This window comes from Carassius auratus, chromosome 11 (assembly GCF_003368295.1).
Source record: "Carassius auratus strain Wakin chromosome 11, ASM336829v1, whole genome shotgun sequence".
In the NCBI taxonomy this organism is placed as follows: Eukaryota; Metazoa; Chordata; class Actinopteri; order Cypriniformes; family Cyprinidae; genus Carassius; species Carassius auratus.
The window spans coordinates 1,549,309-1,565,033 of NC_039253.1; the positions used below are offsets into that span (position 1 = coordinate 1,549,309).

General features: G+C 32.7%; 1 protein-coding gene and 1 pseudogene across 2 annotated transcripts in view; both read left to right on the forward strand.

The window, feature by feature from the left end:
- LOC113110711 (filamin-B) overlaps positions 1–13,995 on the forward strand; it is a 65,248-nt gene extending 51,253 nt beyond the window's left edge. The window contains exons 21-32 of one of the 2 annotated variants that reach the window (XM_026274862.1): positions 895–1,068; positions 1,810–1,972; positions 2,414–2,574; positions 2,915–3,082; positions 3,934–4,057; positions 4,150–4,303; positions 5,916–6,105; positions 7,432–7,679; positions 8,442–8,522; positions 10,367–10,469; positions 11,471–11,611; positions 13,812–13,995. In XM_026274862.1, the coding sequence (XP_026130647.1) occupies positions 895–1,068; positions 1,810–1,972; positions 2,414–2,574; positions 2,915–3,082; positions 3,934–4,057; positions 4,150–4,303; positions 5,916–6,105; positions 7,432–7,679; positions 8,442–8,522; positions 10,367–10,469; positions 11,471–11,611; positions 13,812–13,990 (1,886 nt within the window). In that variant the 3' untranslated portion in view covers positions 13,991–13,995. The remainder of the gene's footprint in view (positions 1–894; positions 1,069–1,809; positions 1,973–2,413; positions 2,575–2,914; positions 3,083–3,933; positions 4,058–4,149; positions 4,304–5,915; positions 6,106–7,431; positions 7,680–8,441; positions 8,523–10,366; positions 10,470–11,470; positions 11,612–13,811) is intronic. The other variant, XM_026274863.1, reaches the window with a different exon arrangement.
- A 121-nt stretch (positions 13,996–14,116) lies between these two features.
- The window catches only part of LOC113110548 (filamin-B-like), a 2,195-nt pseudogene continuing 586 nt past the window's right edge, over positions 14,117–15,725 (forward strand).

A 15,725-nucleotide genomic window follows, 5' to 3' on the forward strand; every position in this document is an offset into this window, starting at 1 on the left:
TATCATAGTTGATCATAACTAGAGATGAAATGGCATGAAAATTTCATTTCATGATTATAGTGACCAAAATGATCACGGTTATCACAGAATCCTGTTCAAAAAGTCCTAATGCTACACAATGAAATCAATTCACCAAGTTTTATGTAGAAAACCAGCAAATAACAAATAAAATTAGCATCAATATGTACTTTTTGTTTAAGTAAACATTAAAATAATAACATTGTAAATGATTTCTTGCAACGTTATTTACAATGCACAAGTTCAAATAGAGTTTTGACAAAAAAGGTTTTATAAAAAGATAAAACTCACATATTTCAGCCTCTAAATCATTTTTATAGAAGTCAAAAAAGATAAATTACTGACATTTACAATGCACTTTGGTGTTGATTGGTCATTTTAGACCAAAAAAAAAACAAAACCTTGTTTGGAAATTTACCAATTATTGGTAAATTTCCAAACAAGGTTTTTATTTTTGGGGGGTCTAAAATGACCGATCAACACCTGAGTGATAAGGATGAATGCATCTTGTATGCAACTGAAAAACTTGTCTTTTGCCTTCCATGATTTCTAGAACCATCTTTCCATTCATTCTTCTTGTAACCAATGAAAAGCGTATGAAAATGTTTTTCTCTATCTTCATGATATTGGCTCGCATGATTTCTGGAGATTTTTCATTTTGGTTTCGTAACAAAATCTGTTTGGAAAGATGTTGTTTTGCATGTCCTGCATGTGTTGTCATGCTCCAAATAGTGTAATCCTTTAGTACAAGATGGCTCTGAAAAACTATTTTCCTGAAAGATGAATTAATTCAAAGTCAATTACATTTTTGTGGAAGAGATGCATTGTTTTGCGAAACCTGTTCAGTGTTGGTGTATGCTCTTCTCTGCTCTCCAGGAGTTTTCAGGGAGGCTTCGACTGACTTCACCGTGGATGCACGAGCTCTGACCAAAGTTGGTGGGAAACACATTAAAGCCCATGTGAAGAACCCGTCAGGTGCTGCCACAGACTGTGTTATTAGTGATAATGGCGATGGGACTTATAACGTGGAGTACACACCGTTTGAGAATGGTACGATGCACAACATCCTACATAACTGCCATGAAAAATAATGCATGTTAGAAATGTATTGATTGGTTTATTTATAAGATCTAATTGGATAGCCTGACAGTTTATTTATGGTTTATTTTATTTACTTATTTTCCAATCCAATTGGAGGACCTGAACAATCCTAAGTTTTTATTTTTTTGATTATACAAGATCCAATTGAATGGCCCGGACAGTTTGTTTCATTGATTGGTAGATTTACTGTTTCTTCCCAACAAACACTGGGGTTTACATTACGTTCATGCACTTGGCAGATGTTTTTATCCAAAGCAAAAAGCTAAATGTAATGCAAGCTGTGCTGTACGTTTTATCAGTGCATTCAATCCCTGAGAGTTTAATCCGCAATCTTTATAACAGGCCACTGATGGTCATGCTAATCAAACACACTTGAACACGCTCAGAAAGGTCTGTAGGGTTACTAGAAAGCAACAGGCAGGTGAGTTTTTATCAAGACTGGAGCAAAACTCTGCAGGACTGATGCTGGCCACCGCTGATCTACTGTTTGAGATGCAGGTTTCGTCTTGCATTTGTGTATTTTGTAGAACAGCAATAAAGCTTGTCAGAAACTATTGCTAGTTTAGCAAGATTTATGAGGCGATCTGCTCGTTCTCAGCGGGAATGTTTGATTAAGGCAAGATGCTACAGGAGAAACCATTGTTTTTCTTTCTTACAAGCGGAGTGTGATTCTTCTGTCTGCTCACGCAGGAGTCCACAGTGTGGAGGTTCTGTACGACGAGACTCCCGTCCCAAAGAGCCCGTTTCAGGTCGGGGTGGGCGAGGGCTGTGACCCCTCACGTGTGCAGGCCAAGGGCCCGGGTCTGGAAGAAGCACTGACCGACAAGCCCAACAAGTTCTCCATCGTCACCAGGTTAAAGAGCTTCACAGATCATACTGTGCATTTGTCGTTTCATTTAATTGTTAGATTTACCTGCACTGTTCTTCCACTCAAAAGTTTGGGTCAGTAATTTAACGCTGAGAGGCTCTTTTTATACCCAATCATGTTGCCAATTGACCAAATTGGTCCTCCAGCTGTTCCTTATTTTGTACATTTAACTTTTTTCCGGCCTCTTATTGCTACCTGTCCCAACTTTTTTGTAATGTGTAGCTCTCGTGAAATCCAAAATGAGCCAATATTTGGCATGACATTTAAAAATCTCTCACTTTCAACATTTGATATGTTATCTATATCCAAATATAAGTTTGTGAGGCTCTACTCACAATTTGTACGGTGTCCCAACTGTTTTGGGGTTGGGTTTGTACTAGCATGAGCACTTGAGACGTCTAACCAGCCGTCTTTTGATCCGTACAGAGGAGCTGGTATCGGTGGATTGGGAATAACCGTTGAAGGTCCATCGGAGTCGAAGATGTCCTGCAAAGATAACAAAGACGGCAGCTGTAATGTGGAATACACCCCGTATGTGCCTGGTCTGTATGACGTCAACATCACGTATGGAGGACAGCACATTCCCGGTACGGTTTTATCCATAATGCACCACTTAAAGCACAGAAGCCGTCTGAAGAAAGCATTACTTTGAGCTTTGAGAGATGCAACCTGACCGAGTTTCAATTTCCCTCTGCAAAGCCTACATTATGTACATATCTTTTTTTCTGAGTTGTCATTATTGGCTTGTTTTTACTTGTCGTTGACTAGTTTTGTGTATCTTCTCACCTGCTTCCTGTGTCGTGGGAGTTAATCTGATTTATCCGCCGTTTCTTATAATAGCTGTGTTTGAATAGCATTAGCATGCATGGAGGCACTAGTCAGTGTCTGAGTGAAATGTAATGGTCTTTATCTCTGTCTGTGCTGTAGGAAGCCCGTTTAAGGTGCCGGTGAAGGATGTTGTGGACTCCAGTAAAGTGAAGATCTCTGGACCTGGTGTCGGTTCTGGAGTGAGAGCTAAAATCCCACAATCCTTCACTGTGGACTGCAGTAAAGCTGGTGTCGCTCCTCTCTCTGTCGCCGTGACTGGACCGAAAGGTAAAAATGCATTTACTTAAGGCTTGTGCATTACACCGATTTGAATTTTTTCTCCCTTTTGTTGGGCTTATTTATTTAGGGGCCTCAGGGAATAGTTTTTTTTTTTCTGAAATATTTGCATAACGCACAGTATATATGTAAACAATTATTTATTTTAGTTTTTTTTTTTTTGTTCTGAATAAAATATTCACATACTGCAGAATATTTATGTAGACTTTTTATTTCATTAAGATTTTAATTCATGGGGATTTATTTTATTTGTTATTTTGTTCTGAATTATACTAGCATACTTTTTACATAAACGTACATAAACACTTATGATTTAATATTCACTAATTTCTATTAATTCTCTTTTTGTGTCATTAAATTACATCATACTTTATGTTTAGTTAAATTCTGTATTCATGTTTATTTTTGTCATTCATTTATATTCACTTAATAAATATTTTTGCCTTTTTCTGAATAAAATAATAGCATGCTGCACCATATATACTTAAACATTCATTTTTTATATGTATAATTAAATTTAATTCACTTTTTTGCCTTTGTTCTGAATTAAATGCTAACATACTGCACAGTATATACTTAAACGTGATTTATTTAATTTATTAAATAATACTTTAATATATATATAATATATGTGTGTATATGTATGCATGCATGTGTGGAGAGATAGAGATATATATATATATATATATATATATATATATATATATAAAAAATTTATATATTTTTTGGAAATACAGAAGTATGCTGCTTTATGGTTCTCGCCATGTTGCATGTTTCATTTTACTAATACTGGTAGCAGTTACCAAATAATTATTTAGTTTTTGTCATCTAATTGTTTGCAGGTATAGTGGAGCCAGTTGAAGTCACAGATAATGGTGACGGCACACACTCCGTGTCCTACACGCCGTCTGTCGAGGGCTCGTACTCGGTGGCGGTCAAATACGCAGAAGAGGAAGTTCCACGCAGGTAACCCGTGTCAGGTTCACTCGCTCCATTCACAAGCGCTGTGAGTGCTACTGTTCTCCAAATCAAACCAATCCCTCTAACATCTCTTCCAGTCCCTTCAAGCTGCGTGTTCAGCCCACTCATGATGCCAGTAAGGTGCGTGCCAGCGGCCCCGGGCTCACCACCGGTCTCTCGGCCAGCTTCCCGGTGGAGTTCACCATCGACGCCAAAGACGCCGGCGAGGGCCAGCTGTCAGTGCAGATCACTGTGAGTCCTGACGTCTCCAGTCTCAGCTTCCTCTTGTGGTTTAGCTTTTCAATACATCTGATTATTATTAATGCATTTTTCTGAGGTTGACTTCCATGTTTTCAGTTGGCCTCTAAAATCACATTTGGATTTAGTTTGTGAAATGCAGTGGAAAAGATTGATGGGGATCTGGGAGTATCACACTGTAGCAAAGTATCTTTCTCTTGTTATTTTAATCTTAAAGGGATACTCCACACAAAAATGAAAGTTTTGTCATTAATCACTTTACCCCCTCTTCGTTTCCAAACCTGTGAAAGCTTTGTTCGTCTTCAGGACACAATTTATGATATTTTTGATGAAAACCGGGAGGCTTTTGACTGTGCCATTGACTGCCAAATAAAATACAGTGTCAAGGTCCAGAAAAGAAAAACATAAAAAAACTAAATAAAATTTTTATTTCAAACTTTTGACTGGTGGGTTTGGGAGAATATTATATTATATTATATTATATTATATTATATTATATTATATTATATTATATTATATTATATTATATTATATTATATTATATTATATATTATATTATATTATATTATATTATATTATATATTATATTATATTATATATTATATTATATTATATTATATTATATTATTATATAGTTTTTAATCAATAAATAATATTATAAATAATTTTAAGAAACATTTTTAATTATCTGTTTTGTAGTAGTATGAGTATTAGTAGTAGTATTTAACATTTAATATTATAAATTTTATAGCATATAAAAAAGTGTGTATATATATATATATTTTTTTTTTAATAATTACATTTAAATGGTAGTAGCATTTTAAAAAGTATGATCCATTACATAGTATATTTCTTAAGATGAACATTAAATTATATAGTTAAAAAATATTATACAATTATTTGTAGTATTTAATTAGTATTGTAATGTATAGCATATTTTTATAAATTTAAGTTATGTATTTATTACAAATATTACTGTTAAAGTGTTAATAGCTGTATTGCTATTTTTAAAATTATATTTGATTTATTGTAAAATATTTTTATAAAATAGACATTTTTAAATTATATTATTAAAAATGTAATTACTTCATAAACATACGGTCTAATATATATTAGCTTAATTTTATTCCTATATATTTGTATTTTCTTATAATTGTTTTTGCCATGAAACAATTATAAGAAACGTGTGTGTGTGTGTGTGTGTGTGTGTGTGTGTGTGTGTGTGTGTATGAAGTAGAGCAGCAGGCCAAAAAATCACATTTTAATTCAGTTTTTGACTTGCGTTGGAAAAGATGAGAATCTGCAAGCATCACTTATTAGCATATTGTGCCATTCATCTTTCTCTTGGATCCAGCGTGTTAGTTTATCTTTTGAGAAGTAACTGCTCTGGTGATCCAGTAAAAGATCATATTTTTCCACTTGGACGGGACTTTCTGACTCTGAATACATCCAGCGAGAGCGAGACGGCCAGCAGTGAGAGAAATGATCTTCTGATGAAAGCTCTTCCTCCTCAGTCTGTTTGTCATTGATGAAGCTCCTCTCCGTGTCATGTACAGTGCCTCAGACACTGAAGGAGGCGTTTCATTCTGTATCTCATGTGTTTCAGGACCAGGATGGGAAACACAAGAAAGCCAACATTCAGGATAACCGCGATGGAACCTACAGAGTGTCTTATGTGCCGGATAAGGTTGGCCGTTACACTATTGTGATCAAGTACGGCGGAGACGAGATCCCCACTTCTCCTTATAGAGTCAGAGCGACCGCTACAGGAGACGCCAGCAAGTGTTCAGTCACCGGTAATCTAATATTTTATTACAAATAATAATAATACTAGATTTTTAAAGAATATTATTAGCTTTTTTTAAATATTATATTTCAACTCATGTTTATTCGTATAGCACTTTTTACGATGCAAATTATTGCAAAGCAACTTTCCAGAAAATTAATTTTCTGCAATATTTAGTAGTAGCTTATCAGTGGACTGTCAGTTTATGTGCATATGGCAGAAATTTGTGGAAAAATTAACTAAAGACAGAAGATTAACACCAATTGTTATATAATGTTTATATAGGATTTATTTATATTTGACTTTATATTTAACTGAATATTTAATATTATTTAGTTTCATAAGTAACTAATTTTATTATGCTATATTTTATATATTTGATTTAAAATATGTATTATATATAATATATTAAAATGTTTTGATGTTAAAATCTAAATGATGAATATTAAAATGTTTATATGTGACCCTGGATTACACAACTTAAGTCAATGAGATACATTTGTAGCAATACCCAACAACACACTGTATGGGTCAAAATAATAGATTTTTCTTTTATGCCAAAAATCATTAGGATATTAAGTAAATCTAGATCATGTTCCATTGAGATATTTTGTTCCTGCCGTAAATGTATTAAAACATAAATTTTTGATTTGTAAATGCATTAAGAATTCATTTGGACAATTTTAATGGTATTTTATCTTTAGATTTTTTTTTTTTTTTTTTTTTTGGCACCCTCAGATTCCAGATTTTTAAATGTATTTATTTATTTATTCATTTGTATTTAGCAAATTGTGAAAAATGTACTCTTGTGATATTATTTATACAATTTTATAGTAGTTTGAAAAAATTTATTCTATTATATTAGAGCTATACATTTTATTAAAATATTCTAAAATTCATTTTAAATACATTTTAGAAATATAATTTTTTGTATTATTTACTTTTTTAACTATTTATTTGAATGGTTTATAGCCTGAATAACTATGAGAAAATACATTTTCTGTTTTGTTTTAATCAAACCACTTTAGTATTTTATTTTTGGAAATGCATTAGTACATTTTAAGTTTTTCATTTTCCATCCTCCTTCAACAATGAGCTGCTAGTATTTGATGTAATAGATGCCTGTGTCATCAACAAGCCTTTAAATACTCATTTGTGGTGAACATAACTAATAACTATTTACCTTTATGAATCTAGACCAACTTGATAAGAGGGATAAAAAAAAGCGTATATTCGAAGCGTGTTCTGCCACGATAACATCTGACCCTAAAATGTGTTACATGCTTTTAAATCGCAACCATCTCAAATTTCAAATCTTCACTGACGCAATCCTCAGGACCTGGCATCGGGCCGACCATCGGCATCGGAGAAGAGGTGGGCTTTGTGGTGAACACTAAAGGAGCGGGGAAGGGGAAGGTCTCCTGCGTCGTGGTGACTCCAGACGGCACTGAGGTGGAAGCTGAAGTCATCGAGAACGAGGATGGTACCTTCGACATCTTCTACACTGCTCCTACACCCGGGACGTACGTGATATACGTGCGCTTTGGAGGGGAAAACATCCCCAGGAGCCCCTTCAAAGTCACGGTGAGAAGAAAAAGAGGAAGCACATTGAAGAGGTTTTTAGGAGCTGGAATAGATACGGTTCAGAGCTGTGTCATCATATCCTCATCTGGAGTTCATTGTTTCTTTGCATTATTAAGACAAATGATCACACTTTATGCTTTCATGTCTCCTGACGTTAAGGGAAGGTTTTCAAAATAGTGAAAATTTAATTAAATGCATGCACCTTGTAGCTATCGGGTATCAGAATTTACATATTTAAGGTTTACGGTAAAATTTATATTTTTCTTTAATAATAAAATTTTACAGTAAAATATTCAGTGGTAATTCTTTATTTTTTTATAGTTTTGATAAATAATGATACATAAGTTGTTTAAAAAATAATAATATTAGAAAATACATTTTAGTGCAATATATTTTACTGTAAAATAATAAGTATTTAAGAAAAATATACATTTTAGTTCAAGTTTGTATATGTATATATTTAATTTGTTTATAGTCATTTTATTTGCTGGAATAAAATAATACTATTGTAATATTTTTACAGTAAGTTGTTTTACTGTAAAAATTATCATTATTTCATAGTCATATTAATATACTATTACACTATTTTGAGCCAAATTCTTTTGCTAATTTCAATCACAATTTTTAACAAACATTGCAATTAGATTTTTCTTTTCAGTGAATGTACAACTGCTTTTGCACAATTTGCTGTGTGCGTTTGATTCTGTTTCTTTGTGTTCCTCGTGCATCTGGAGGTTCATATCCATACATATCATTTCCCAGGCCACAGATGAAGTTCCCATGATGCAGCAGCAGTCAGTCCAACAGCAAAAGGCAGCACCAGGCGTCGGCTTCCAGCCCTGGGTACAAAGACACACGCTTCACCTCATCAACCCTCGCTCTCTTTCAGCCTTCGCTCTGAGCTCCAGCTTCCGGCCGGTCACCTCTCTGTCCTGATGTTTGTCTCCTGTCTTTCATTTAATGGGGTTTCTGTTCAGTTCCTCTGCTTTTTGACTACTCAAGCATCGTTTTTTTTGCAGGAAATGTTTGGAATTGTTCCTCATCTCTTTCTGTTTCCTCCCTCTCTGGTTGATTAGTCTTAAACACGCTCTGGTTTTCTCACTGATGACAGAGGCAGACTGAAACTCTATGCTCCAATGTTTAGACTGATCTAGTTTAGTTTGGAGTGGACACCAGATTTAGATTGGTCATTATTATGATGTTAACCTCAGACTGTGCAGAACTATTATGCGCTTCTCTGCCGCCCTTATGTAGTTTTATTCATAAAGTTTAAAAGACATTGTTTCCACGAAGCAGATCTGTGAAACACTTAACACTCTTAGCTTTAAAAACACACTACTTTTTAACAAATTTAAAGAATTAACCATTTAATTCAGCAAGGATGCATTAAATTAAGCAAAAGTGGCTCTGTGAAGACATTTATGATGTTGTAAAAGGTTTCTATTCAATATAAATGCTGTTCTTCTTTTAAACTTTCTTTTCACCAAAGAATCATGAAAAATATAATGCTTCAGTTTCATTTAAAATAAATGTTTACAATTCGGCAAAGTACAATGGTTTCTGAAGGATTGAAGGACACTGAAGACTGAAAATGCAGGTTTTATCACCGAAATGAATTACATTTTAAAAATATTTTCAAATGGTCATTTAAAATTTTAATATTTCACATTTTTACTGTATATTTGGTCAAATAAATGCAGCCTTAGTGAGCAGAAGAGACCCAAAATGACCCAAAATTTGTTTTATCACAAAAACCTTAATAATATTAGCCAATTAAAAAAAAATAAATAGAAAACATCTATAATTGTAGTAATATTTCGGAAATTTTACTGTATTTATGATCAAATAAATGCAGCCTTAGTGAGCAGAAGAGACCCAAAATGACCCAAAATTTGTTTTATCACAAAAACCTTAATAATATTAGCCAATGAAAAAAAAACAAATAGAAAACATCTATAATTGTAGTAATATTTCGGAAATTTTACTGTATTTATTATCAAGTAAATGCAGCCTTAGTGAGCAGAAGACGCTTCTCCTGCATTAAAGAATCACAGACCCCAAAAAAGTGTAAAAGCATACATTTTAACTCGAAGTGGCTTTTATCGGTGGAGGGTTTTTTTTTGGTCCCCATTTAATTTATAATCAGGGATGTGTAATCTGCCACCTTTGCTAATAACTCTTGAAATAAAGCATATTAGAGAACATAATTTTGCTCTTTTTGTTTCCTGAAGTGTTGTCTAGTTAGTCAACTCGCTCAGTTTTGTTCAGTAGTGATATTTAATAATCTGTACCTAAATTTAACACAGTTGTAGATCTGGTCATAGCTGGGAAAGTGTGATTTATCAGTAATGCATCGGTCTGTATTGGATGTCTCCACATGTTTCTTCTGTGCACACTATCACTTTCCCTCATTTCTCAGATGTTTATCATGGTTATGGGGATTTCTTCTCTCTGTGCTTGGTCAGGTGTGCTGGGGTCGATCTCTGTCTTCCAGTGTTTCGTGTCTAACACACGTTTGTCTTCTGCTGTGGCTGAATCACTGGGCTGTTAATGTCTGTTCTCGTCCACAGCGCTCTTCTTTCAGAATGGATCACACAGACAGACTGAACTTGGAAATGTTTGACAGGCCGCTGTTACGGATGTGTTGGTAGCGTCCGCTCTCATTTACTCAGATTTCTGCCTCGCAGGTCACAGATGGGGGGTATAATCCTGCCAACAGCGTGAACGGGACGGGGTACAGGCCTTTCGATATGGTGATCCCCTTCACCTTTAGGAAGGGGGAGATCACAGGTGAGAGACGTCAGAAGACACCTGGAGCCAAGTTAACCAAACTCTTATTCAGCTGCTTCGGAGTTACATTTAAGACAAATTAAAGGGGTTTCTTAAAGGGATTTTGTGCATTCAACTGCAGATCCCTTTATTTTTTAAAAAAACACACCAGAGTCATATTTTACTTTTTTTTTTTTTTTTTTTTTTTTTTTTTTGGCGTTATGAACTTACTTTCTTGTAAACTATGCCCCCTTTCTCAAAATTCTCATTCTTGTAATGCAAAATAATAATCAAAAATATTTTCACTACTTTATTTATATATTTATTTATTAACATAATAATAGGTTATACAACAAATACTGACCTTAAAGTATGAATACAAGTACATTTCCATTTTTATGTAATATGTGCTGTATACATTTTCCACATTATGTTAATATTTGTTTGAAATGTTTTCATAATTGGGGTCTTTTATTTTATTTTATTTTATTTTATAATTTGTATTTTTTTTAAATACAATAATATCATAATACCCTAAAATAATAACTAAATAACATATAGTAAATAAAAAATTACATTTTATTATTATTATCATCATGAAGGCCAAAGTACTGGCATAAAGAATTAAATCTAATAAATATGCATTTTATAAATTATATATATATATATTTGATTTAGAGTTTTCACATGGTAATTTAAGTTCCATTAGTAATTTTTTTTTTTTGTTACTTTTAAAATAAATAAATAAGTAAACTATTATAAAACACACAAAATAATAATAATTTTACTATTAACGTTCTGTGCATGCATAAAACAATACTTCCATTGACATTTATAGCTTGATTTTATTTTTAATTGAATATTAATGAAGGTGTCTTTTAAAATCAATAATGCCAAAGTGTCTTAACAGTCCTTTTTTGGACATAACATATACCAGATAGTTTCTATTTTGTGTGATTGAGTCACATTAGAAGTGACGAGCTGTACATCTGCAGTGATCTGAACTCAGTGTTTGTCTTCAGGTGAGGTTCACATGCCGTCAGGTAAAACCGCTCAGCCGGAGATCATCGACAACAAAGACGGGACGGTCACGGTCAAGTACTCGCCCACAGAAGCTGGGCTCCACGAGATGCACATCAAATTCAACGGGACACACATCCCAGGTCAGAGTCCACACACCACCTGTTCATCATGCACAATCAAAACTGAATAATCAAATAGAAACTCTTAAAAATACTCATTTTTAATGTGTATTTTATTAATTATAATATTTAACCCCAAAATAAAAAGGAAAAAAAAAATTCAACTGATGTAAAAGTATAATTTCAATTATTTGAATAATTTTAAATATATCTTTTGTGGTAGTATATCACTATGCAAATTTTTTTTAATAGGCCTAAAAAGGTTAAATGTTCTTTTCTTTTTTTTTTGAAAATAATTATAAATTTCTATTTGCTTTTCTATACTCGCTCTCATATATATATATATATATATATATATATTTTTTTATATATATATATTTTTTATATATATATATATATATATATATATATATATTTTTTTTATATATATATATTTTTTATATATATATAATATATATATATATAATTATATATATATATATATATATATATATATTATATATTATATATATATATATATTTTTTTATATATATATTTTTTATATATATATATATTATATATATATATATATATATATATAAAATATTATTATTATTATATATTTTTTTTTATTTTTTTTTTTTTAAAGCATAACTTTCTGGTAACACAATGAAAAATAAAAGGCATTAAAAGGCTTAATGAAGTTTTTTTTTTTTTTAAAGAAAATAGCGATTTCTATTTAGATTTTCGATAAAAAAAAAACAATTATTGCAATTTATAACATTTCACACACACAAAAAACAATTATTCATTTATTAAGTTTATTTCATTATTTTCATTTGTTCACCTTCGACCTGTATAAGTGATATGAAGTGTTTTGGCTGCTATTTTCCACTTTCTGAAAGTGTTTGTTGTAAGATAAAGAGCTTGGACGTTCTGTGAAACATCGAAGGTGGTATAAGGGTTACAGAACAGGATTTAGATTATTTTCTGAGAACGCAGCCTTTAGCAGCAGCTCCTGGAAGTGTTCAGGTGAAGCGTGAGAAGGCTTCTCCTCTCAATAGAGGGCGGACTGATTTACTCAGCGTGGTGAAAGAGTTGATGGCTGACTGCAGCTGTGAGGAGCTCTTGTGTTGCTGCAGATCCTCATGTAGCTGCTTGTTTCCAGTCGCTGGTCCAGTGCCATCAGAAACCTCAGTCAATATCACATCAATGACAAGAGTCCAGGCTTGTTTCTCCATATAAAGCAGAGAAGAACGTGTTTATAGAGTTGAATCATTCTGTGAGGAGCGCCTGAGGTCTACATGAGGATATCCTGTTAGCATTCACAATCAGCTGCTATAATCATGCTTTGCATGAATCGTTTCAATATTTTATCTCTTTATTCTGCATTTTTATTTTATTAATTGTATTATTCTGTTTTATTTGATTTGATTTAAAAATATGTTTGTAAATTAACTTGTTGGTTTCCTCAACAACCTACTGTAAGAGCAACTCATAATAAATTATTGTTTTATTATTTTTATTATTAATTATTTATTTATTTATTAAATAAATATCTGGACAATAAAGTTATATATATATATTTGTTTTTTTTTGTATTCTTTATAAGAAATAAAACGGATATATTTGCAACCTTTAAACAAACAACACAAAATTAAGGAAAATTTGTATAAAAATTAACAATATCTTAATATTATATTATAATATTATTCCAGATTTCATAGTTAATTATGCAAAAAAATTCAAGGTAAGATTTCACTGCAGAAGAAAAAAACAAACAAAAAAATCTATAATTATATATATATATATATATATATATATATTATACTACTAAAATAATATATATATATATATATATATATATATATATATATATATATATATATATTATACTACTAAAATAATATATATATATTATTATTTTAGTAGTATAATTGTAGTTCCTGGTAACAGGCCTAAATTCACTTTCACTTTCCAAATTTCTTTTATATTTTCTACATAAAATGTTGCTGTTATTGTTTTTAATTTTCTAATTCTTTTTTTGGGGTTGACAAATATCCAGGTCTTTCTTTGTGCAGTTCACTCATCTCCTTTCTTTAAGTTAGCAGCAGTTATGTTGTTTGCACGTTTGCTTTTGTAGAAACACGATGCATGTCAGGCCAGAAACTCCTGATTGTGTTTCTGTTGTGTGTTTCCTCTCATTGTGTTGAACTCTGGTCTGTTCTGTTCTCTCATCAGAGAGTCCTCTGCAGTTCTATGTGAACACTGCTAACAGTCCTAACGTGACGGCGTACGGCCGGGTCTGGTCTACGGGACCGCCAATAAGACCGCCATCTTCACCATCTTCACCGAAGATGCGTCTGACGGTGTGTACTGTACGAACACATCACGCTCACACTGCCGTCTCCAAACCTTAGAAACCTGAGAAAACATGCTGTGTGTTGTGTCAGGTGTCTTGATTTGGCCATTGAGGGTCCGTCCAAGGCTTGAGATCAACTGTTGTGGACAACAAAGACGGCACTTGTACGGTTTCATACCTCCCCATGCTGCCTGGAGATTATAATATACTCGTCAGATATAACGACAAACACATCGCAGGAAGCCCCTTACACCGCCAGAATCACAGGTACGAAGAGTTACAGTAAAAAAAAAACACCATAGGAAACATTTTACATTACAATTTTTAATACCTTTATAAAATACTGACAACCTCCAGAAAAAGAGACTAGAGCTGAAGAAAGACAACCGATGAATCAAAGATAGTCAACACTAATATGTAGAAGATAATTCTGTAAAATGTCAAATAATGCTATAAATACATATTTATTAATGATAGATGTTATTTAATTTGTTTGATTAATAATAATAATTATATACTAATATGTGAGAAGCAAAATACAAGGCAACATACAGTAATGCACTTGACACCAAAACATGCATAAATTAGTTAATCATTGCAAATAATTGCTATTAATTGTTATTAATTGCATGCCTAGTAAAATGGCCTTAGTTTTTTTTAATAAAGGTTATTCTTTTATTCAAACTTATCATATTTTAATGTATAATATTTATTTACATAATTTACCTTTTCTATATAATAATTATATTAGCTATTGTTATTTATTTTGCCTTTAATGATTATATATAGATGCACAAATAGAAAATATGAATCATGGCAACACAAATGAACACTAAAATATTGCATTTAGTGATGTAATAAAAACCTTATCGTTCGTAACCGATAAGAAAAAGATGCATTTCATTGTTTTTCACTTCCAAAAACTGTACATTTAACCGTATTTGACTGTAAAATGAGATGTAATTAGCTTTTCTCTGTATGTAGTGATCTAGACGGTCTACTTGACTTCTGTAGTGAGATCTGTCTGTTTTTGGTCTCTTCAGAGGACAACAAGAGGAAGTCTCAGGTGAAGCTGGGTCCGCTGCAGATTTCTCTCTGGATATCCTGGAGACGGATCTCAGTCTGCTCACGGCGAGCATCAAAGCCCCGTCTGGCCGCGATGAGCCGTGTCTGCTCAAGAGGCAGCCCAACAATCACATCGGTGCGGCTGCAGTACATGCTCCGTGTGTACCTTACATTGAGTTTGGTTTGATGACCCCTGACTGGTCGTTTCCTCCTCAGGCATTTCCTTCATCCCAAGAGAAGTCGGAGAGCACCTGGTGAGCATCATGAAGAACGCCGGCACGTGGCTAACAGCCCCATCACCATCAACGTGGTCCAGTCTGAGATCGGAGACGCCCGCAGGGTCAAGGTGTTCGGTCAGGGCTGGTGGAGGGGCGCACCTTCCAGACCGCAGACTTCGTGGTGGACACCAGAGAAGCTGGTGAGAAACACTTTTCATTATTATTTATTTATTTAAAAACGGTCATCACCAACTTATCATCTTATTATTTTTTATTTATATATCTAATTATATTAGCCACCATTAATTTATTTAATTTAATAACAATATTATCATCATAATAGCTTTTGTTATTATTTTGGTGGTGTTTAGTTTATTTTAATAATATTTTTTATTTACTTATTTGATAGTGACTATTATTATGATTATTACTGTATTTAATAATAAATGTTTATTTAAATAGTAATATTTAAATTGTAATATTTAAAAATATATAAATAGTTAATAGTAA